The 25476-nt window shown below is 44.5% G+C and overlaps 1 protein-coding gene across 7 annotated transcripts in view; it reads left to right on the top strand.

Moving 5' to 3' along the window:
• ccdc33 (coiled-coil domain containing 33) overlaps positions 1-25476 on the top strand; it is a 76296-nt gene that overhangs the window by 48756 nt on the left and 2064 nt on the right. For all 7 annotated transcript variants that reach the window (XR_006035101.1, XM_042110243.1, XM_042110242.1 and 4 more), the window contains 5 exons: positions 2883-3104; positions 17110-17297; positions 18750-18813; positions 23032-23227; positions 25117-25205. Coding sequence is in view for 6 of the 7 variants with exons in the window: in XM_042110243.1 (XP_041966177.1) it covers positions 2883-3104; positions 17110-17297; positions 18750-18813; positions 23032-23227; positions 25117-25205 (759 nt within the window). In the remaining variant the exon portion in view is untranslated. The remainder of the gene's footprint in view (positions 1-2882; positions 3105-17109; positions 17298-18749; positions 18814-23031; positions 23228-25116; positions 25206-25476) is intronic.

Genomic DNA, 25476 nt, shown 5'->3' with positions numbered 1-25476 from the left:
TATGTGTAGATCAATAGCTCTCTTGTTGTTGTATGAGGGAAATGCAGGCCAAGGGAAAATGGCAGAACAATCAGACTGATGAGCAGTCCACATCAGTGGTCATTTGTATTTGGCAGCATGAGTCAGAGGGCCGTGTGTGTGTGAGTGTTAGAAGTAGACCTGCTGTGCTATCTTTGTTGTTAGCTGTTGGACATGTGACACAAATAGGTTTGGAGACATAGTGTGTGTGTGTGTGTGTGTGTGTGTGTGTGTCATTATTGTGCACGTTCTGTGCTAGTCTATTTTGTTGTGTGTTCTGTATATCTATGAGTGTTTATGCATTTTATATTCCCTCTCATCATTGATTGAGAATGATACCGAGATGTGTGTGTGTGATCGTGCATATATCTGTGTGTGTGTGTGTGTGTGTGTGTGTGTTTGTGCATAGCTTAGTGAGCTTGTCTGGACCTGTCATTACTGTGGTGACCGTTTGGGTCAGGTTTCCAGGCACACACACACGGACACACACACACACACACACACACACACACACACACACTCCCCTCCTGGATCTCCTACAGTAATCTTCATTCTGATGGGCTCTGCTGCTTACAGGACGGTGCTCTAATTAGATTGGCCTCCAGATGCTGCAGTAATTGAAGGAGGCAAATGTCTCCATAACGGAGGACACTCTACTCAGTGCTCTCTCTCTCTTTTTCTCTCTCTCTCTCTAGCGCTCTCTCTCTCTCTTTCTCTCTCTCTCTCTCTAGCGCTCTCTCTCTCTAGCCAGAGACGTCACTAGGATTGACAGGGGCATCAAGAGTTTTGGTTGATTCGGGAATGACCAGCAACACCTGACTGCAATACAGCAACAGCTTAGCTACATCAATGAAAAAATCCTGGGGCTGCAACCTGATTACAGAACATTGACTTGTCTTGCACAATAATCATCTCTTGAACCATCGCTTACTGAATCTGAAAGTTGCAGAATATTATGGAATTCTAAAAGCAGACATACAGATTGAGATTGAGAGTGATGATTCAATAATCAAACAATCATCAAACAATATTCAAACCAAAACAATTGCACCCTAGACTAAGCTATGACACTTTTTAACCAGATAAGTCATATTAGTCCTTTGAAACCTAGGCTATTTTCAGTGTAATTTTACTATTAAGCTCTTAGGTCATTGTAAGGGCCATCTATTATGCTAGGCTATATCGTTTTCAAGACAGTATAGGCTACCGATATGATGTGGTCATACTTGTGTCTCATCATTGTTGTATTCATGTCACCTGAAGCATGATGGTAGAATCTTTTCAAAAGCACAGTTGATCTGTGCATGCCATGATCAACTTTTCATTCTTTGATATGAAAACCAATTTAATTATTTTGGGCAGCAATTACATTAGAATCTCAGCCCAAAGTTGGATACCATGTAGAAATTTGCTGCAATTTCAAAACTCGGGAACGGCTTTCTTTACAGTCTTTGGCTACGTTTATACGGTGGCGATGAAAAGAGAAGACTCAGAAGTGGCGTCTCGTCTTCATTTTTTTATTCGCGTTTAGACGAGCATTCTCAGGGGGAAATCTTTGTTTATATGAAGACACAAGAGTATGTGATATTCGATTGGATATGCATTCCAGACCGCTGGGTGGTGGTGTGATAGAACCCCGGTACGTCACGCACAGACATTCTAATTTGACAGTTTAGCCAGAGAGGTAATCAAGGGTCTTTTGGTTTAGTCGTTTAGACGGAGACACAACCCGGGTCGTCTTCAAAACTCTACACTCTGGAAGGAGTCTTCAGATTTTTGCGTCTTCAAGCCCCGATGGCGGGGTCGTCGTGTAAACGAAAGGCACTTATGATAAAATATTTTGTCGTCTTCCTTAGCAATCGTTCTCGCATAAACGGCCCCTTTGTGTCCGGTAAGGTCTGCTGTTTATTCTGATATATGGTTTGCCATGCGTTCCATTGCCATGTGAAGCGTTCGTGAGATATACCACCGAGAGTAATGGGTGGAGATGGACGAAGCGCTGTGAATGGAATGGAAATCTGATGACATTTTTTCGTAAAGCACCTAGCTGCTAACATCATTGGAAAGCTCCGCGGTGCAAGATGGGAGTCCTGTTGCCCAGACTCCGACAGGACGTGGGGCAGCACCAGGGCTCTGGAAGGAGGTAATTCTCCACTCTCAGGAGGGGCAATTAAAATGCCACGACCCTGCCAGTGGACGGGCTTGCTCGTCAAGGTTATGGGGAGGGCAGTTCATACGAGGGTATTTCAGTGCTCTCGGTGGAGTCGCTCTCAGAGCCCCTGATGTTGTTATGGATCCTTCTCTCCTGTCAGCTGTCTGTCCATCCCTCTCCACATATATTATTCTATTTGCAGTACATCGCTTGGTGGCTATCATCATCTCAGTGTCTGTTTCTCTCTCTCTCTCTCTCTCTGTCTCTCTCTCCCTCTCTCTTCTCTTTCCCTCCCATCTCTCAGTCTCTTGGTCTTTTTTTCTCTCCCTCTCCCTTTTGCTCTGTCAAACACACACACACACATACACACACACACACACACACACACACACACTTACTTAGAGCATGATTACCATGACATCCATTAAGGCAATATAAGGCAGAGAGAAAGTGTAATCTAGAGTATTGGGTAACATGATTCCAGCAAAGAGAGAGAGGGAGAGAGAGAGGGGGGGACAGAGCAAATAGGAGAAAGAGAAAGAAACTCTGAGAGATCGGAGGGGAAGAGAGAGAGAGAAAGAGGGAGAAAGAGAGGGGGACAGAGCAAAAAAGGGATAGAAAGAGAGAGAGAGGGAGGGAGAGAGAGAGAGGGAACACTAATGTATGTGTCTGCATATTGTGTATCTCAGTGTGTGTGTCTTTGTGTGTGTAGCGTCCAGACTCCATCTTGACTGAGGCGGACACCAGTCTCCTGCCCTGTTTGGACTCTGAGCAGCAGGATGAGTCGGCATCCTCCATGACGCCCACCCCCCACCTTCCCCCAGACTCCCCCACACCTCCCTCTTTCCCATCAGACCCGCAGCAGGAGCCAAACCCCCCCACATCACCCCCTCTCCATGTCTCCATAGACCACCTCACCCCGCCCCTGCCTGACGTGAGTCACTACTTCCCGCACACACACATACACATACACACACACACACACACTGCCCCCCAAACACACACTCACACTCACAGACACACGCACACTCACACACACACATACTGACCCCCCAAACACACACACACACACACACACACACACACACACACACTCACACTCACACTCACACTCACACTCACACTCACACACACTCACACTCACACTCTCACACACACACACATACAGCCCCACATACACACAAACACACTGACACACACACCTACCTATGCTCCTTTGTACTGTACTGTATGTCTCTTCTGCGTTGTACAGCTTTCTTTCTTTGTCCCTCACAGTGTGTTTCCATAGGCAACACCTACACACAATCTTCTGTCTATTAACTGGTGCTCAACTCTAATGTTGGCATTATTGATGGCTGTATTAATCGGATTACCTCCATTACGAGACCATTATTATTTTCACATGTTTATGAACCCTTTCATTTGCATGCCAATGATACAACACTATTTTTCTGTTGAAGCAGAGCATTCCTATAGAAGAGTTATGTCAGTATTGATTATGTGTATACTGTCAAAACCCTTTAGATTGAAGCCGATCAATACTGTCGGCGCGTACAAATTTCTAATTCATCAGCTCTCCTTATTTGGTATTGATTTCCTGGCAAGTTTCCTTGAAAAGAATCTGATTACCTACCTCTCTGTCATCCATACACCAAACAAGGGGCAGGAACCAGCACACACACATACGCACGAGCACACAGACACACACACACACACACACACACACACGCACACACACACACACACACTGGTGTGTTACTAAATTACCTACCAAACTGTGCCAAATAAGGGGCAGGAGCCAGCACATGCTGGTGTGTTGCTGAATCCTCTTTTACTTAGGTTTTGTTTTGGTCTTAGAATCGTAGGACTCATATTAGAATCGGTCTTAGAATCGTAGGACTCATATTAGACAGGAAGAAAGCTCCCCGAAGCCTTTCAGCATTCAACTGTTTAGTAACTTATACATTCCAGCTGTTTAAAAACAAAGAAAGCAGTTAACTGGTATGTATGTTGAAAGCAGTGTTAGTTAGCGAGTGTGGTGGTCAGTGCGGGTGTTGGATGATTCTGCTTCTGACTAATGAGTGGGTGTGGTGGTTTGACCCTCTCCAACCCAACCCCTCCTCCCTCCTGTTGATAAATCCTTTATGTGTGCTGGTATTGGCAGAGGGTTGCATTGGTCCCTGCAGGAAGGTTGTGTGTGTGTGTGTGTGTGTGTGTGTGTGTGTGTGTGTGTGTGTGTGTGTGTGTGTGTGTGTGTGTGTGGTGGGGGGTTCAGGTATGGAATAATGCATGTGGCCTCACTCCTCCTCAGTCCATCTCCGCTCGGCTCCAGTGCAGGAATGGGGCTCTAATTTCCCAGCGCGGAGTGTGTGTGTGAGGATAGAGGGAGCAGGAAGTGTGGAACAGTAATAACAGTCGAAGCGTTTTGCATAACCACACACACACACACACACACACACACATACTGGTACACACGATAGAAACATACATGAGAGGACGTGTACTTATAGCTCCAGTCTGAGATACTCTGCTGAGACCAGCCTGCAGCTGTGGGTCACTGGGCAGACAGGCCATGGTGAGACCACAGTGACACCTAGTGGTGACCATTACAACTGTGCCTGGGTGCGTCTGAGTGTGTCTGAGCATTGCTGTGTTTTAACTGACTCATTTGAGTGTTGCACAAAACTAGGAGGAGTAATTGACGATGACAAGGATGAAATGATTTCCTTGTAATAAACATTAAAATAATAAATGAATCACATGTGGCAGTCAAAATTGTTTCCACTTTGGTGTGATTAGTGTTTTACTACAGACAGACACGACCCACATCTATAGGACTCACCCACCCATAATCCCCAGCCAGTCGGTCATATATTATGAAGTCACAGTGAACCCACCCGTTAGTGGTTTAGTTTGAAATGACCTCAACCACCATAACAGAACACAGATGGAGCAGCGTCCCTCAGGGTCCCTCAGTGTTGGCTGGGGGAGTCATTGTGGTCGCATTGCCCAGCAAAGGTCTGAGAATGACATTCAGCCAGACCTGCCTTTCAGAACTGCCAGAGCTGAAATGTTAGACATGACCTCTGTGACCAGGACGGAAATGATATTATATTATAATGTGTAGGACTGCCGATAACTCTCCTGGGCGATTTGTGTCGGGAATTCAATTAGAACATTTTCTTTCAGTGCCTTATTTTTAGTGTTAGGCATGACCACTTGGACAGAGAGTAAACATAATGTGCAGGATTGCATATATTTCTCCTTTGGTGGATTGTAGGAATTTTCGAGAGGGTACTTTTGAGAACTAAATGAAAGTAAGGATCATTTTAGAGTATTTTGAGCAGTGAAGCATGACTCCTATATCCTTCTCAAGCCTGCTCTCCGCAGATACTTTTTTATGCGTCTTTACCCTCTGGGGCTCTTGGTCCAGCCTTTGTGCCCCGAGCGGTGAGCTCCTGTATCTCCTGACCTTGCAGGCTACCTCATCATTATAAACACACTTGCTCCCTCACGTCTCCAGCCTCCCCAGACGACACACACACACACACACACACACACACACACTCCCGTTTCTGTCCTGCAGTTATCCGTAAAGCCGGATACTGTCGTGCCTGTCATGCCCCTGGGCATCTCCTTGGCCTCACGACACACACACACACACACACACGCTTTAGGAAACCTGTGGATTAGTGTGCAGCTGCAGACTGAGCCTGAGCAGCACAGAGCCAACATGGAGCTGGCCTTGAGCAACCAAGACGGGGAGGAGGAGGAGGAGGAGGAGGAGTACCGACAGGAGGGTGGAAGGAGGGGAGAGGAGGAGGAAGATGGGCGATGTGGGCGGACAGGCCTTGACCTCGTCTCTGCACTCAGGAGAGCAAGAGGATGAGGAAGGCGAGGAGAAAGATGAGGAGGCGGCGGCCATAACAGATGAAATCAACAGTGGAGCTCATTCAAAGCAGTCAAGGCTGATCTGTCACAGAGAGAGAGGGGGGGGGGAGGGGTACAGTAAGTGTAAGAGTAAGTTGTTGGTGCTAAGTGGAGCTGACCATCCATTTCAGGTCTGAGCCTCATGTGCTTCATGTGTTGTGTATTTCCAGTGTGTTGTAGGCGTGTTGTAAGGGGCCTGCATCTGTCTATTCCCTCCCCAGTCCTGGGCAGTAATACGGTTTGGGCGTAAGCATGCTCTCCTTGTGTGTGTGTTGGGCGTAAGCATGCTCTCCTTGTGTGTGTGTTGGGCGTAAGCATGCTCTCCTTGTGTGTGTGTTGGACGTAAGCGTGCGGCTACTCGTGTGTGTGTTGGACAGAGTCATTAGGATGTGTCCGCTGAGAGCTGTTTACTGAGGCTCAGCACTGTTTCCTCTCTATCCATCTCCTCCTGCTCCTCAATGATAAGCAGCTTTCGTAGCTCACCAGAGAGAGGGGGAGAGAGAGAGAGGGAGAGAGAGATGTAAGAATGAAGGGACCCCAAAAGAAGCAGAGGAGAAAGGAGAGAGAGAGTGGTTTGTCTTCCTCTTTCTCTCTCTCTGTCTCCCTCTTCATTTGTCTTCCTCTCTTTCTACATTCCTCTGTCTCCCTCTTCCTCTCTTCATCTCTCTCTACCTGTCTTTCTCGCCTTTTTCTCCATGCCTCCGCTCCCCTGTTCTCTCCCTCTCAGTACAAGGTTATACAGGGCTGCTTTGAAGTCCCAGCAAGGCAGTTCTATCTGTTTACAACAGCTGGAGACAGAGTCAGTAAGGAAGGCGGAGAATTTAGTGATTTAGTGAAATTTCTATCCGTCTTTCCCTCCTTTACTCCTTCCCCCTCCCTCCCTCCCTCCCTGCATCCCTCCCTCCCTGCATCCCTCCCTGCATCCCTCCCTCCCTGCATCCCTCTTTCCTTTAGCTGACTGTGCACTCGTTCTCACTCTAGAAAGCCATAGATTAACTGTTTTTTCGATGAGTCCATCCTTGGGCTTCCTCCTGGCTTCGTCCTGGCTGTGGTCAGCCTGTAGTGTAATGGGCCTCCCGCTCTTCGGCTGCTATCTGCTCCATCTTAAGACACTCGCTGCATAGCCGCTGGGCAGTAAATCGTCACGGGGACATCGTCTAGGATAAAGGAAGGTTGAAAGGTTATCCTCCTCCTTTACACAGATCAATTTTTAATCTGCATTATCCCCCTCCTTACACCCCCTTACGACGCACGCACACACACACACACACACACACACACACACACACATACCCATATTCAATCTGTGGAAATGGGAAGACGGGGGATTGTGTTTTTCTTTCCTCATAAATTCAGCTCCTCGATGGTCATATACGCCGTATCAGTAGACTGCAGCCTGTATCCATTACACTGGTGCATTTGCAGACAACAATAGGGACTGGGATTTAAGGACTGCAGCATGGTGTTTCAAGTAGTCTCGACAGTCTTCCACAGTAAACATAGAGTTGAACACTGAACTTGTGTTAATATGACTGTTATTCTAGTTTTATATTAATTTAGTTATTTAATTATTTCATTTAGTGGTGTTTTTTAGTGTCTTCTATGTTTAATGAGGTTATAATCATGGAATTTAACATGATTTATATTTTCCATTGTAACAATTGCTAGTTGAAATATAATTTATTTATAAACAAAGTGTAAGTTTGTTGTACCAATGACACAACTTTTCTGCTTGTGTTATTTCTTAGCGCGAATACATCTGAGAGCCAAATCCATTTTAGAAATCGGCTACAACCATTTCTCTCAAGCCCCAGCGGATCATTTTTTAGGCTCAAACTAATTTCATTAATTGGCCCAGCAGGGTGGGATGAATTGTTTACGTGCCGCTGGAAGCAGCCGTCGGAACAGCAGCACAAGCTGTGAAAACACCTCTGTGGTCCACACTCACGCTCATCTGCACACAGGAACACAAGCAATTTATCAACCAATAATTTGGTCCATTAACTTCTGCCTGTGCCGAAGGTGACGACTCTATTGAACGGCACAGGACCGTCCTCCAGCGATCTCAAGGAACCGTTCAAAAGAAGTGATCCACAGATGGAGAGGCATTTTGGAACGTAACCTTGTTTGAGGAGGAAGGCTCGTAGGATGGGGGTTGTTGCATGGAGGGTTGTGTCCACTGCACTGCGCTGTGTCTACTTTATCTGAGTGATTTTAATGCTGCCAGATTGATGCTTTAATGCAATTGCCCACGTTGGATGTAGAGGTGTGAAGTGAGAGCCTTCTTTCCATTTTGGGGTGTGGAAAGGGGGGGTTGGGGGGGGGGGGTATTTTACTGCTGTCCCTGGCTGCCCTGTGATCTAAATCCAATCTCCAGAACCGTCCTGCCAAACGATAGTCGATGAATCACATCACAGACCCGGCCTACACCCACTCATCAATCTGGTAGACGCCCTACAATGTCTCCAGGAATACACACGTCATGTACACACACAAACACACACACACATACACACACACACACACACACACACACACACACACACACACACACACACACACACACACACACACACACACACAACGGCTTCATCTCACAGTGCACTTGATGGCTCCATTTCACAGAAATCTCCAGACTTTATTCTTTGTTGGGGTTTTTTTTTAGATTGCAGAAATTCTGATTGCAGAAATTGAAATAGTCACAAATGTCTCGGCACTGGAGGAAAACATTTTCCTTTTCCCCCCTGCTCTATGCTCGACACGCTGCCAGTGGGGTGTAAATGTCAGAGTGTGTGTAAGTCATTAAGCCGTTGATGGATGCTGTGTTTTAAAGGTCACAACGAGCCTGTGGGTGGGAGGGCTGGGGGAGTAATGCAACACTTAGAATCTTCAGGTAAACACGGCTCTCTGTACTGTAGGTTAACTTTTTACAGAGTGATATATACACATATACTGTATATACACACACCTACAGTACGCATGCACGCACACAAGGACACACGCATGCACAGACAAAGAGAAACATTCGGATCTGTTCCTGAGTTGGATCGGTCCACGCCAATTCTGGGCGAGGTCTCGTTTGTCAATCGGTCAGTCGTTTGTCCTTTTCCTGTTTGTGTCTGTCATGAGGATAGAGACAGGGAAAATCACACTAAACACACACACACAAACTGGTAAACATTATGAAACCGACACCTGATGGTGGTAAGTTATTTTCACAAAGATGAATAGTCTGTTATTGGGATTACCCATGGATGGCTTCATATTGTCTAGTGGGTTGAGGCTAAAGGGACTATCCCTGTGCTTGTCCTTCAGTGGAGGCCAGATGTCCTTGAATCACACAAAAACCAACATTTGGAAGAGGAACACACACACACATGCACACACTCCCTCATACAGACATTCTCTCTCTTTCTCTCTCTCTCTCTCTCTCTCTCTCTCTCTCTCTCTCTATCTCGCTCGCTCTCTCTTTCTCTCTCAAAAGCAGGCACATGTGCACACACACACACACACACACACACACACTGTCTAAATACGTCTTTTTTTCTCCCCTTGCTGACGCCGCATAATTAGGATTACAAAGTGCCCAGTCGGGTCACACCCAATGGGGAAATCTGGCAATTTAATTTCGGTGGTGCCACATCGCTAATCTCAGCTCTACAATGAGCTGAAAATTGATTTTAAATGCAGTAATTTAATGTTGTTTCAAGAGATTTGATATGAACATGCATCAATCATTGATCAGCTGACATTCATACCATTACGTGTCAAATGGGCCACCTAATCCATCATCCGGTAATACAGCTTTACTATATTTAGGATTTATCAATGAATAATAAAATATGTTTACACTCCATACCCACTACACAGAGGATACGCAAACAAACTATATATATTTTGAACGTATAAGGATAATTGGACGGAAAACAGCCAACAAACACTTCTGACATACTACCAGATATCCAATATTATTGGACTGGATCTTAAACATTTTTTTACGTCTTCTAGTTGTGTTGTGAGCCTGCTCAAACTACACAGCCAATCAGGGATTTGAACCAGAATCTTTTCCTATTTGGTTTGTTTCCGAACAGAAACAGTATTTTAACGTTTTCAGTTTAACCCTAAAATTGACGTTACTGAACTGTTTAGTGTGAAAATAAAGTTCCCGAACCGGTTAATAACGTTCCATGTCAGCTGCGGGACATACAAATAAGTAGGCTGATTATTAAGACTTTGAAATTGTATGTTAGTCTTCATAATTTTCCCTAAGTCTCTATCCTGTCATCAAAAATTAAAAAAAAGCATTATAGGCTACATTATGTAAGCGGCATAAGTGTAATTCTGACTTGCCTACATAATTTCAGTATTATACATGAATTAAGACAAGGAAAAATTCTGCTATGTCGTTTATTGGCAAACAACTTAACACATATCCATTATACTTCTTAAAGCTCAATTGGTGCAAATGACAAATCGGGCAGGCTACACAGCTGCCATTGAGAACTTCAATTGACCAAACCGTGTCAGGACCCAATCAGTGCATTTGTTTTTCTTATGTCATAAAATAATACAAAACCACAAAGCATTACAGAAGCATCACTGCACATCCATTACATCCATCCAAAAGCCGATACAACTCGCATAGCTAAATCTGTGCAAATAACTGAAAGATGGTAGGCTACATAGCTGCCATTGTGAACATCAATTGGCCAAACCTGGTCAGGGCCCAATCAGTTCATGTTTTTCTCTCTTATGTCATCAGACAATAGAAACCCAACCCACAATGGTGTGTAGCCTACATATCGGGTAAAAATCTCAGTGTTTGCTTCGACACCAATCAGGCTGCTTGCATTATTTTGAACTCTTATGATGACATCACATAGGCGTCTCACAGAAAGTATTTTGTATTACTTTTAAAATACCAAAAAATGCACACCAATAAAGTATTTTCAATACATAATAATTGATACACAATTATTCAACTCAATAAAACACAAAGTACAAAGTAATATTTTGTATTTGAAATACAAGTATCCATAGAAACAGAGAAATACTGGCCCTCCCTGGGCACCGATCCTTTCCAAGTGTGATGAGATACTGAGTGCCATTAGTTAATCCCTCTGTCCTTTGGATGATACAGGAAGTGAGGCTGTTTGATGTGGAAGCACATCAAAAATTCATCTTAGCTTCCAGCAGCAACACGCTGTTTCCCATCTCAGTATGTTGAGTTTGAAATGAAATATTTCATCAGAAGCAACAGTCTTTCAGTGCCATTTAAAGTATTTTTAGATAGCTTATCAATAATTATGAGCCTTGCCCTGTTGCCGGGTGTAATATTGATCATGTGTTTGTAATGTATGTTTTAACATGACTACTGTGTGGATTTGTAATCATTCATATGGTGCGAGGATAACATATTCAACCTGACTGGGGGCACTGATAGGCTATATGACACATGCATGAGGAAGAGGAGATCTGAATTACAGACATGGCACAGAACATGTCATCAACACTGGTCACATGATGGTGACTTAATAAAGGTATCCACAGAAACGGCTTCAACATCCTAGCAACATAGCGCTGGTTTTCCATTCTACAGTAGGATGTGCGATGTGAACAGCTGTTGAATGTTCTCACCTCTCTCTCTCTCTCTCTCTCTCTTTCTTTCTTTCTCTCTCTCTCTCGCCATCACTCATCATGTTCTCCTCCATGATTACTTTAGCCTTATCAGCCACCTCTGCAGGGGGGACAGAGGGGCAATTTTGGGTGGGGTACGATGGAGACGAGAGATGGACAAAGCAGAATGAAACAAAGGAGGGAAAAGAACGAGTGGAGAGAGGGAAGAGTAGACGAAGGAAGAGTAGAGGAAAGAACGAGTGGGGAGAGGGAAGAGGAGAGGAAAGAACGAGTGGAGAGAGGGAAGGGGAGACGAAGGAAGAGGAGAGGTCATAGTGTGTGTAGAACAAACGGGGTAATGATGAGACACATGGATATGACCAAGAGGCACAGAGGGGACGAAGAGAGAGAAATGATGAGCTAGAGAGAGAGGGTTGAGATGAGGAAGAGGGAGGGGGGCATGGGTGATAGAAGAGAGCAAGAGTTGCCAGAGAAGAGGAGGAAAAAATGGGAGTGTGTGTGTGTGTGCACGTGTGTGTGTAAGACAGACATCAGATGTGTGTGTGTGTGTGTAAGAGAGACATCAGAAGTGTGTGTGGGCCCTGGGGAGGGGCCCTTGTGTGTGGCAGGCTAATTGTGTCTGTGTGTGGTGCAGGTCTCAGACCTGTCAGAGTTCTGAAGGGCCTATTTGCAGCGTTTGGCCAGAGCGTGGGGCGAATACTGATGCAGGACACAGAGGGACGCATGGAGGGGCGTGGAGAACACATGGGGCCACTGGCAGCCCATCACACCTCCCCCTGGGCCTCTCTGGAGCATCCTCTCTCTTCCTCCATCTGTCTCTCTCCATCCCTCGCTCGCTCCTCCCCTCTTGCTTATTCTCTTCTCATTTTCTTTTTCTTCTTTTCATTCTTAATCTGTCTCTCACCCAATCTCTCTCTCTCTCTCTCTCTCTCTCTCTCTCTCTCTCTCTCTCTCTCTGTCTGTTTCTCTCTCTCTCTGTTTCTTCTTTCTCTTTCCCTGATTTGTCCCTTGTTCGTTCTCTCTCCCTCACTGTAATTCTCTCTCACTAACCCAAACTCTTTCTGCTCTCTTCTGTCTCTCTGTCTGTCTGTCTGTTTATCTATCTATTTATTTATGTATTTATTTATTTATCTATTTAATAATAAATGCATGCCATGTATTTTTCACATAAATCACTGTGTTTTGGTCTTTAGTTTCTATTATCTCTCTCACTCCCTCACCCCACCCAATCCATCTATATCTCTCTTTCTGTCAGTCCGTCTCTCACTCCTTCCTTTTCTCATGCACCTCTCCCTTCTTCCCTTCGTTCTGGGGAGGTCAAATCTGATCTGATTGAATGACAGGAGATCAATTCCCATCTCCGAGGATGATTGTTGTGTCCGTGGGCCCAGTGCGATGAGCTGGTCTGTTAAACGCGAGCGGCGCACGGCCCCACACATTCTAATGAGGAATTAGACACCCGCTCTGTGTTCAGTGTGTCGGCACAGAGACACAGACACGAGCGTGAGTCACGTTCCCAGAATGAGCGCATAGCTGCGAGGGCACAGTGAATTATTCATCACCAATTAGAGAAGTCGTTTAAGAGGAGAAATATTTATCCTGGCAAAGAGGCGGCCGACGAGGGCAGAGTACAGGCAGGCACTCGTCTGAGCGCCTGGGAGGGAACAAAGCTGCTGCAGTGGCCTCAGTGGCTCGCGTGCAACACACACACACACGAACATTTACATTTATTCACAAACACACACTCACCCACTCACTCACTGTCTCCTCCTCAGTTTTCTCATACACATTCACACACACACTCATGCATGCCCACCCACACATGCACACCTACCCACTCTCTCTCCCTCTCTCTCTCTCTCTCTCTCTCTCTCTCTTTCTCTGTCACACACAGACACAAACACACCACACACACACAGCTTTAAACACCTGCAGATGAATAAGTCATGTAATCATGTTTTTCCACTTTGATAAAATGGAATGGCTCGGAGTTGAATGGATTTGAATGCATTATGTTGCTTTCTAAAGTAGTGTATATGCTCACCAGTCTTACACCAGTGGTTGTATCAGATTCACTAATGCATTTAAAAAGGATTATTTGAGAACGTGTATGATCTTAATACTCCCCCAACACCTTTAGTGGTTCAGATATGGTGGAGACAACAAACCCACTTCTTGTTTTTAAGCACATCTTCTGCTTGAAGAAAGTATTTTGCAGTAGCCTATGTTATAGTGTATGCTATTTTAAAGAATTAACATTTGTTCAACTTTCTATATTGTTAAGATTATTATTTCATTATATTGGTGTATGGGATTTTGGATTTTGGTGACTTGCATTTGCAATTTGTTTCAAGACAATTTTCTGAGCCAGCTCTTAATTGAGGACTGGCATAGAATTAAATTCTGTAATGTGCAAGACTATTGCGTGGGTGGCATGGATTTGTTTCATGGGTCCTTTGCCAACTGTTGCCATGGTGATATTTGTCAGTAGACTTGTCTAGGAGTGGACACATTTCAATCAATATATCCTGCAGGTATGAAAACTGTTCTTCATTTTACAGTTCAGAACGTTTTCCCGCAGTTTTGTTAGACCATTGTATTGTTATATGCTCTCTTAATTAGACAAATTTGAGACTTCAAACAATATTATGAATAATAGGGACAATGGCCCTTGTAACATAATTTACATATACTGTATAAGTCACTTTGAATAAAACTGCTAAATGAACACATGTACATTAATGATAAATAATGATTATAATTACTTACATGTAAGAATTTAAATGATTTGCTATGAATCAAATGCTCTTTAGTTTCTATGCATTCTCCGTATGTTTGCTTACATTTGCATCTGCATAATGAATTTGGCCCGCATCGGACATGAAGGGGAAAAAAAACAAAAAAAAAACAATTAAGGGAAAAAAAATGTATCTGAAAATTTGAAAACTATCCTTTCATTGATTGAGAAACATTTTTTTTTTTTGACAAAACAAGCCAATTTTTGCTTTTGAACAATTGCCCAGAAATGAGAAAATTCTGTAATTTGAATGGCGGGTTGTATTCTATGATTTTCTGGGTTCAGATAAGTTCAAAAAGAATTGTGCTCTGCAACTTTCTCTAATAAGGCCTTGTTTGTAGAAAACTGTGTTTCTCCAGGAAAATGAAGTCCTGATGGCCTTGGCAGACCAGGCAAACGGTACTTAGGGCTGGAGACTGAGCTCGTTTAGGAGACTTGATTGGATGACACCAGGAGATATATTTTTCTGTTTTGTTATTGTTGCCTTTGTTCTTCCATGAATGTGTATTTATTTATATGTCCGTTTATCCTTCATGTCTCTCTTGCACACATTAACAACTGCTGATGTAGTTTCATAGTTGCATCATGTTGAAACAATTATTTATAACAGAATGTAAAATGACCTTGGTCCATTATCAGTGGATGGATTATAGAGCTCTTGCTTTTCCTTGAGTCTTTTTCTTTGCTCTGTCTTGGAAACCGAGAGGGAGAGATATGACAATAGGCTACAGCATGACATAAAAAGAGAGAGGCCAGGCTTCTCATGTTTTGCATGTAAGGGTTGGGCCCCTCACTGTGCAAAGCATTACTCAGAAGTCAGAAGCCTCTATTTCTCTCATGTGCACTTGTGCACGCACGCACACACACACGCACACTTTTTTGACAATATGTTCTCAGCATGTGTCCTGGTAGCCAGTGAGCCCCATCAGTCTTTCCTAGAGACGGCTGAGCCTCTCTCTTTCAATAGCTGACATTTTCAAAAGATGGACTCTCTTTGATTTATGCTATTGATTTCAGCACAAACATTGATTTAGTCTTCTGTTTTTTCTGCTATAAAAGTTAATTTATTCCTTCATGTTCATATGTGCATTACATGGGTGTTTTATAATACCGTCTGAATCACTCTTAACAGCTGGAGGCTTTGATTGATGGTATTGATTTGGTTTTAGTCTCTTGTTCTTTTTGTTTAATAAGTTCAGGCCTTTCCTAATATGTACTGTGCATTACTGAAACTTTCAATGTTTTCGTGTAGGCGGGGTCTACTCTTTAACACCCTTGGGTTATAAAAGACTGTTGGCATGTACTGAAAGCCATAAAGCACTCTGCTCTCAACACAAAAGTTGCCATGGGAGACATTTGTTGTGGTAACTGCTTAAAGCCCAGAGTTCTCTCTTTCTCTTTGTCTTTTCTTTGATGTTTTTTTTTCTTTCTTCAGTTTCTTTCTTCCTTCTTTATATTTCTCATCCTCACACTGCTTTTCTTTCTCTATCTCTTTGTCGTTCATATTCTTTCTCTCAGATCTCTAAAGCCCTTGATAAGCAGTTAGATCACTGCTGTCCGTTACAGGTTATTTACAGGCCACTATAAACACACACACACACACACACACACACACACACAAAGAGAGAGAGAGAGAGAGAGAGAGAGAGAGAGTCACACCTATCACACTGAGCTTAGTGACAACAGTGGGTAAAGCACAGGATCTCTGTTTACCAGACACCGGCTACAGCCTAGCACATAGCGACAGGGCAACTACTGGGTACTGCCGAGCCTCATCATATACACCACAGCAATGAGAGCACACACACAGCAATAAGAGCAGGAACATTTCCCTCCTCTCGACTGGAGTTGTGTGGTTTGGCTGCAGAGTTGTTTAACATCAAGACGCCATGCTGGCTGTGTGTGTGGAGCCTGGACTGGGCAGCTGAGAGTGACTCAGAGCTGGGTTGGCCATGGAGATTGGCTCTAATTGAGACACTGTGTCTGTGTCTGTGTGTGTCGGCAGCATGAAGAGGTATTACAGGCCGCATACAAGCACTGTAAGTACAGGGAACAGGTCACTGCTCAGTGGCTCTCTCTATGCGATGGCTTTTGGGCTGATCTTATGTAAAGTTATCAGTATGCATAGGAAGCTTCGCGGTTCATAAGGGTTGTGTGCGAATTATTCCAGGATAACAGTGGGAACATGTTTTTTTGAGAACTGAGAAATGCTTTGTGTAGGATTTTAATGCATACCGGGTCAGTGCTGCACACCCTTTTGTGATACATTCTTTTCTGTCTGTAAATAGGATCATAAATAATGTTGTTTCTAGAGTGGCTTACATGGTGTTGCGTTAATGATTCGTTTCCCCAGACATGCCCTGACAGTGTGCTGATAAAAATGCTAAGCAGTGTCTGCCTCTCACTGGAAAAAAAACTCTTTACCCATATTGGATGTTTTCCAAACATGTTTATATGCTGCACCTTTTCTCTTGTGTTCAAAACAGAAGTCCATTAAGCGTGTACCTGAATAATAAAATACTCCACCTCCTCAGTGGGCCTCCTCAGTGACTGCCCTCTCTGGTCTCCCCCACAGCTCCAGAGGGAAAGCTTTGGGCTGCCCTCGTACGACGCCCTGGCCCAGATCCTCCCGGAGTACCAGCACCTCCTCAGAACCGTACGGCCCGAGAAGCAGGACCAGGGGAAGACCGATGGAGCCCAGAGCCAGAGGAAAGACCCGGCTCAGATCAACCACACCTATGACATTCACGGCCCGAACAAACGGTATGGCATCTGCATCTGTGTGCAAATCTATTACACCTTTGTGTGGTCCGCAGATAGCAAATAGTGAAAGTAATTGTGGTGAATAATTACTTAATATTAATCTTAGACAGGCAAACTTCAGGAAAAACTCAGGAATCAAGTTTATTCTGTTATAAGCAGAGAGGGTACAAAAAAATGGTCTATGGTCTATGTAGGCCTAGCCCAGGCCATGGCCTCTGTTGGATCACCCTCTCTCTCTCAGTTCTCCATAGTCTAAGTCCAAGTCTAAATCCAAATCTGACAAACATTGCAGTTTAGTTACTTTTAAATGCTTTAAACAAAGAAGAAAATGGCGCCAAAAACAAGCCCACTTGGTTGGCTCTCCACTTGGCATCAGACACACCTACTCACACCCACTTCACACCTATTCATTCTTATCAGAATAGCATGAGGAGAGACATCATATATATCAGAAATATCACTTATAGAATGTTCCAAACATTCTCACAATCAAATCATTACAATCCTTGTACTGAAAATATCAGAATGATACCAAACATGAATACATTTACATTTCATGACACATGTATACATTATATCAAGGTAACATCCTTTGTCTTGTGTAACTGATAGGCCTTGAACCACATTAGCATTTCATTGGGGGAGGGGAGGGTGTCTTTGTTTTAAACCAAGAAGGGCCACATGGCAATTGATAGTGACAGACATTTCCCTTGTCACCACAGCAAACCAAGCCCCAAGGGAGTTGTCATTAAAGTAACACAATGTAGGAATTCCCCTTTCTATCAATTGTCCACGTACTGGGGACACCATTTAGCGCTAAGGGGGCACCCAGTTCGTCTAAAACCGATGAAAAGGGTCCTGCTCTTACCCATGACAACAGCGTTGCATAGTACAGTGTTGCAAAGTCAGTATATCACCAAAATGAGTTTGAAGTTATTATGTTAAAATCATTGCAATGTGTTGCTTTAAGTTGAATAAGGTGTTTGGTAGTTGTAGTCATATGTAAACATTTAGAACATGAATTAAATAAATAAAAAATAGCTGAATCCCAAACAGGTTGGTGCTGATCTGAAATGTATCCAGTTCAATCTTAGGACTGACCCATTGCAACTGCTGCTCTTTGAAATTATATCTTTAGACTGGAAAAAAAGGTATATTTTATTAGTTAAATGCACAACAGACATTTTGAAGAGTCCATGCAAATGTAAAATGTGTTCTTGCAGTTATGCACATGTGTTGCCTTTGCCTTTGTGTGACTGTGAATTCCTCAACCCTTCCAACAACACTACTTTTCCCACTTACAGTATAGTATGTACTACTAGGATGACTTGCACTGATGCAGTATACTAGGATGGCTTGATAACATGCACTGATGCACAGTATGTACTATGCACTGATGCAGTATGTACTATGCACTGATGCAGTATGTGTTCCTGATCTTCTCCCTCCCAGCCCCCCCATCCCTGACTTCCAGGACAGCTCCTTCACTGCTGAGGTCACGGAGCAACAGAACAAAGTGAGTCCGCAGCTCCTCATCTTCACACACTACATTCACACATGTGACCTTTAATGTGTGAATTAACAGTGTCTACCTCTCACATACACCGTCTTACATCACATATAAAATAGTGCATTATCCTTATTCGATAGTGTGCTTTGGAGCATAACGTGCCATTGTGACTTTGGAGCGTAACATGCCATCGTGACTTTGGAGCGTAACGTGCCATCGTGACTTTGGAGCGTAACGTGCCATCATGACTTTGGAGCCTAACATGCCATCGTGACTTTGGAGCGTAACGTGCCATCCTGACTTTGTGTTTGACATGCTGTGGCTCTGTGTGTTGGCCTACAGAAAACAACCCAGCCTTAGAAGCAGCTCACTCGACTCAACTAAACAAGCAGCTCACTCGACTCAACTAAACAACCCAGCCTTAGAAGCAGTTCACTCGACTCAACTAAACAACCCAGCCTTAGAAGCAGTTCACTCGACTCAACTAAACAACCCAGCCTTAGAAACAGGTCACTCGACTCCACTAAACAACCCAGCCTTAGAAGCAGGTCACTCGACTCAACTAAACAACCCAGCCTTAGAAGCAGGTCACTCGAATCAACTCAAACTCAATGTCTCTGTGTCTTTGCTTTTGTCCACCTTGTGTCCTGTCGACAAAGTGTAGCATAGACACAGTGACTGGACGGGACTGGACAGGACTGGACAGTGTGACATGTTCATGTTTTGGTCTGTTTGTCTGGCGGCTTGTTTATCTCGTCTTCCTGAAAAAGCCAGACTGACAGAGTCTGCTGTCTGTCTGCCACCCCTGGGCACTCTGGCACTGGCAGACTGTTGCCTGTGGAGAAGGTGCCAGCCAGGTAGGTGTGTGTGTTTGTGTGTGTGTGTGTGTGTGTGTGTGTGTGTGCGTGCGTATGCCAGTGTGCTGTGCAGGGTTTCTAAAGCCTTGAAGGTCAAGAGGAGGCCTCTTGCTGATGCTTTTGTTATTAATTCCCATTTAAAGCGCCTGGAGCTTGTTGTCACCCTGCCTGCCTGGCTGCCCAATCTCCTGATGGTGTTATTCTCCCACAGGACTCTCTGCCTCTTTTTCCCTCTACCTCTCTCTCTCTATCCTCTGTTCTCTCTCTCTCTTTCAATCCCTCTGTCTTTCCTGATCCCTCTTTCTCTCTCTTTCTCACAATCCTTCATTCTCCGTCTCCTCTCAAAGTCCCCCCATACTCCCCCTCTCTCTCTTCCCATTTCTCTCTCTCTTTCTTCTCATCCCTCTCTCTCTCATCAACAGTCTCTGGGAGGAGCGCTTTAGCGCAGCAGGAATAGATTAACATTTACGCTCCATCCTCTGTGCCTTCTACAAACACGAGGAAGTGGACTACATGCATGGAATATGAATCTCTTGCACTAGTGTCCACTCACTCTGCTGGGTTTGTTTCATTCCAAGTGTCTGAGTACTTGTTGCTCATAGGGGGTGTGACGGGGATGTCCAATAGGCTCTCTCTGCATTAATGACCAGTAATGGAGGATCTCTCTGCATTAATGACCAGTAATGGAGGTTGTTTACTGTGGTCACAGACACAGACTTCAGTGCAAAAGATTGGACATCTACATGTCACCTCACACACATTACACGCACACTCTCATTTTCCTCTGTGTGTGTGTGTGTGTGTGTGAGAGAGAGAGAGAGAGAGAAATACAGTTGTAGGGCTGCCAGGGTGCTGTCTTTCCTGCTTCAGAATATTCACCCCTACACACACACACATACACACACAGAGACACCTCTATTCCACCCTCATGATTGCACCTTTCATGTACTCATGACTACATCTTACCTCTCCTCCCTCACCTCCCCACCCCACCCCACTCCATCCCCCCTTCTCTCTCTCTCTCTCTCTCTCTCGTTCCCCTCTATCCCCTGTTCCCCATCCCACTCCCTTTTTCTCTCTCCCTCCCCCACCCTGCCTCCCTCCTGATGTGCCAACTCCCCAGTCTCCCATCTCATCAGCAGGCATGATTGTCACCTTGTGCTTGTGCCCTTTCAATTAGACGCTCAATTTCATATAGAGGTCCCTGGGGAGCCACATCTTCACTGGCCCAGATTGGAATCTCCTAATCGCTTGTGTTACCCCTACATCCCCCTTCCCACACACACACACACACACACACACACACACACATGTGCCCCATCCCAAATCAACACCTGCTCTACCGCCCCCCCCCCCCCCCCACACACACACACACACATACAATGTGATGGTGGGGTGACTGAGTACACTGAATTGTGAAGCAGCAGTCTGACATCTGTGCACAGTGACACATGGCACGTAGAGGAGGACTGAACCAGACGGAACACAGAGACAGAACACAGACTACACAAAGGAGCACAACAATGGAAGTGTGCCCGACAACATTCCGGAATTCTCTCTCTCTCGGAATTTTCAATGCAGCTCCACGGCAACAGCTGCGTCACCCTCTTTGGGCCTCTGGGCCTTTGTGTAGCAGGATCCTGGCCACCGAAATGGGGAAACCCTTTGTTCCTTTCAGGATGTTTGTCAAAAGCTGTGGAGAAAGAATACTGTATATGGCACATCCAAGGACCATGGATCACATACGAATTCATAAACAAGTTAACCACTGATTTACAAGGCATCATTTTGGTTTGGCTAACAGCTGCCCATTCCAGAGGAAATCCTTTGTAGAGAGAACCAGACATGTCGTGGTCTGATTATTCATGGGAATTCCTTTTCCAACCAATGCCATCCTGCACATATGGTTTCATCAGGGTCTAACTCCCCAGGGTTCCCTTGAAAAAGAAACACTTTACCTTTTAAAGTAAAGTGTATAAAATAAAATAAAATAAAATAAACTCCTATTCAGTCTGACTGGAGATTCTCCAGTGATTAATGTGTTGTTAGGGGCACCACTGCCGCACACACACACACACACCCTCCCCAGAGTCAGAATGCAGGGGATCAATAGCATTACACCTTCAACCACAAAGAATCCATTACACCCTTATCCACTGGCACGGGCATTCGTGCCAAATCCCGTTGTCTGCTAGTCCACCTCTCCCACTCCACACACACACACACACACACACACACACACACACACACACACACACACACACACACACCCCTCTCCCAGGGAGCAATGAGAGGAGGTGGGGAGGAGGATGGCAGTCATACAGACACACTGAGCCCAGGGACAAATCGCTCTGGCGAATAATGCATGGAGGGAGGCTGGGGGCTAATCCTACTCCACTGGTGCAGAGAGGCATGTTCACCTGCTGCTCACTGGTCCTGGTGGAGGTGTACAGCACACGTGTGGCTCTGGGGCGCCATCTAGTGGAGATTGGGGCTAACCCTGCACATGGAGCAGGCATCTTCACCTGCTATTTGTAAGGGAAGGTGGATATACAGCACACAGCTTACACACAGTCCATATGTAGGACTGAGGCGCCATCTAGTGGGTTTTTTTTGTAGCGTTTGTGGTCCTCCACTTGGCCTGCCCAGTATGTTTCCTAACAGTGGTGTTGTGCAGTAGCAACAGGCATATATTTACATGTCCATAAACTAACCACCTTTTTCCTTCGTCATTGTTTTTAGAAAAGCATATAGAACTTCACCCAATCTAGTTGTGCTTTACCAACACATATTGGATTGCATTTGGACACATACAGCGTACCAATCAAGGATATTCATGTGACAGTGGGGGCACAATAATATTCTTGTCATCATGAGGAAACAAATACTTAAGAAAGATTGTCTGCTCATAATCTTGAATTATCACCTAAAACCTGTGATGATAATGTGCCTGGAGTGTTATGTTGGCCCCTGAGCTCTTTCTACTGCTGTGTGCGTGTGTGCGTGTGTGTGTGTGTGTGTGTGTGTGTGTGTGTGTTGGCCCCTGAGCTCTTTCTACTGCTCTGTCACATATGTTATTGATAGATACTCATATGCATATATACAGCCACTTTGATGAGTTTATGGTTAGGTGATCAGTAGAATATGCACGGTGACAGATAATATAATGATGATAACTGTGTTAGAGATTGGGCAGGGCAGGGCAGGGCATAGCTTTACTCTATCTCCCTTCCCCCTACTTCCATTATATTTGTTTTGCTATCTGTCTTTGTCACTATGTTTAACCTTTTCTGTCATTTCTTTTCATCCCCCCTCTCTCCTTCTCGCTCTCTCCTTCACTCTCTTTCTGTCTCTCTCTTTCTCTCAGGAACTGGAAAACTATCGCACAGCCATGTGTAAGATGGCGGAGGACATCATTGCCTTGCGCACACAGCAAGCTGCTTTGGAGGCAGAAAACAGTCATCTCCGTAGTGCCCTCAGTCTCCATCAGGAGGTGGGCCACACACTTCTGCAGGACACAGACGTGGATGTCATGACCAAGGCTGAAATCACAGACCGAATTGGTAAGGCTTCCAGTGCACCATCCAGCGGTGTTTACCTTTGTGTGTGTGTGTGTGTGTGTGTGTGTGTGTGAGTGAGTGGTGTCAGTGGGCCACTCACTTCCATGAACCACATGATTAATAATCACGTGGAAGATATTCACTCTTTTGGGACCTCAAGGTTACGTTCATAACCAGAATATTTGCATGCGGACATGTCGGACATGTCATTTGAAGAGGAATGTTTTGTTTTTTTTCTTAATATAATTCCAGTACTAATGTGTGCAGAAGCGTTCAAACTCAGTCATGCACATTTCCACAGCGGTGTTCTGTGTGTAGGTTTTGCTGAGAAAAGTTTAGCGGGTAGGCGCATCCTCACCTCAGAAGACCTGACTTTCTCCTCCTCCGAGTCTAATCCCTTCTGTAGCTGCAGGTTTGTGCCTCAGCGTGATAAGCCTGCTGCTCATTTAGCAGCTGCACCCTGAAAGGCATGTGCAGCCTTATCTACCGAAGGACAGTCTGCGACCCTCACACACACACACACACACACACACACTCTCTCACACAAATATAAAGACTCTAACATACGCACACACAAGGCCTCACACACAGCATCTGCCTTTCTCTCTCACATAGTCACACACACACACACACACACACACACATTCAAACACCCTCAAAGTCACACTCACACACACACACACACTGCTGAAAAGACACACCTAAAACGAGTGGATGAAAGCAGAGAGAGAGTATTAATTTGCGCTCAGTCGTGGATCAGGAGTCAGGGTTGTCGCCGATGCTCAGATAAGCAACACACATTCAAAGTCTGCTGCATATTTCACAAGCCCTGACATTTACTGCTATCTATCACAAACTTAGAAAAACTTTTCAAACATCCAACATCCATGCAACACTATGTGATCCAGGTTCTGGTTGAGATACACTTTTAAGTAGCCATATAAGAGACAAACACAAGTTGATGACTGGTTCTTTGTGGACCCCAGTCCTGGGTAAGTGGATAAGTATACTTATAAGCTCCCAGCTGCATACATAATCCAGAGCATACTGGATGCTCTGAGCATCAGCATATATATACCGCATACAGCATCAGAATATACCATATACAGCATCAGAATATATATACCGTATACAGCATTTTTCTGATATAATCCTATGGTTGCTGAGTGACATTCATATTGAAATTTGCAGTGGTCTTTTAATTTTGAATATCAACTCATTCGAATCCCAGATAGCAAACATACACTGGAACGGAACTGGGCCACACCTACCACAACGTCCGTTTATCAGATATCAGCCGGCTTTATTTTGACATGTGAAATGTGATTGGTAATTAATTATCCTGAAAAATCTGTTTGCTATATGTCACTCAGCAACCGTAGGATAACATCAGACAAATGAGCAATGGTCTCTTCATTTTTTCCAGAGCTGTATAACTTTTCTAAAGGTTATACGCCGTTTCCGGTATTTTTGCCGACTCTAGAGCTCTCCCTTGAGTAGCGATATATTTATATTTTACTTTGCCATTTTAATTAACCTACTTCTCATGGCTTGTTCCCCCTGTAAGCAATGACTTTCTTTTTTTCTTTTGTTGTGGAGGCAAAGAACTAACAACAGGCAAAAACTATATCCAAAATGCTATACTGACAAGGTAATGTTTCATGATTCTCGCAAGATGTCTTTGCCATTCTTGAAGTTGCATGGCTGGTTCCCTCGGTAGCGACCTGCTACGGCTATGCTCTATGCCGATTATAGGTGAATGATTCCTCTATTTCAGTTGTGTTCAGCATCAAATTGGCTTCGTAGAGGTTATATTAAGGTAAACATCTTGCATGGTGTACCTTTAATATCTATCAATCCCCAAAACACATATCTGTCTTTGTCTTTGACAGCCTCCCTGAAGGTCAAACTGGCCAGTGAGACAAGCAAAGCAGCATCGCAGCGTGACAAAATCCAGCAGCTTCAAAATGAGCTAATTAAGGTGAGTAAGCTCCATAAACCTCTCATGAATACCTGTTGTCTTCACTTAATGTCTTCATCATCATATTATCAGTTATAAACCATCCCCACTCTGCATTTGGTATCTCACGCACCATACACAGGCCGACATCACATCAGACAGTCAAGTCAGTGAGCCCTCTACAAAGCACTTGCATATTGTGCATAGACACACGGCCAAATGACATTGATTTGGAGTAAGAGGACCCATAACCATTTACGTCACGTTACTTTACTGTGAGATAACTGAAGTT

This window comes from Alosa sapidissima, chromosome 11 (assembly GCF_018492685.1).
Source record: "Alosa sapidissima isolate fAloSap1 chromosome 11, fAloSap1.pri, whole genome shotgun sequence".
Lineage (NCBI taxonomy): Eukaryota > Metazoa > Chordata > Actinopteri > Clupeiformes > Clupeidae > Alosa > Alosa sapidissima.
The sequence above is the reverse complement of the archived record's forward strand: the minus strand, read 5'-3'. Positions and strand labels throughout refer to the sequence as shown.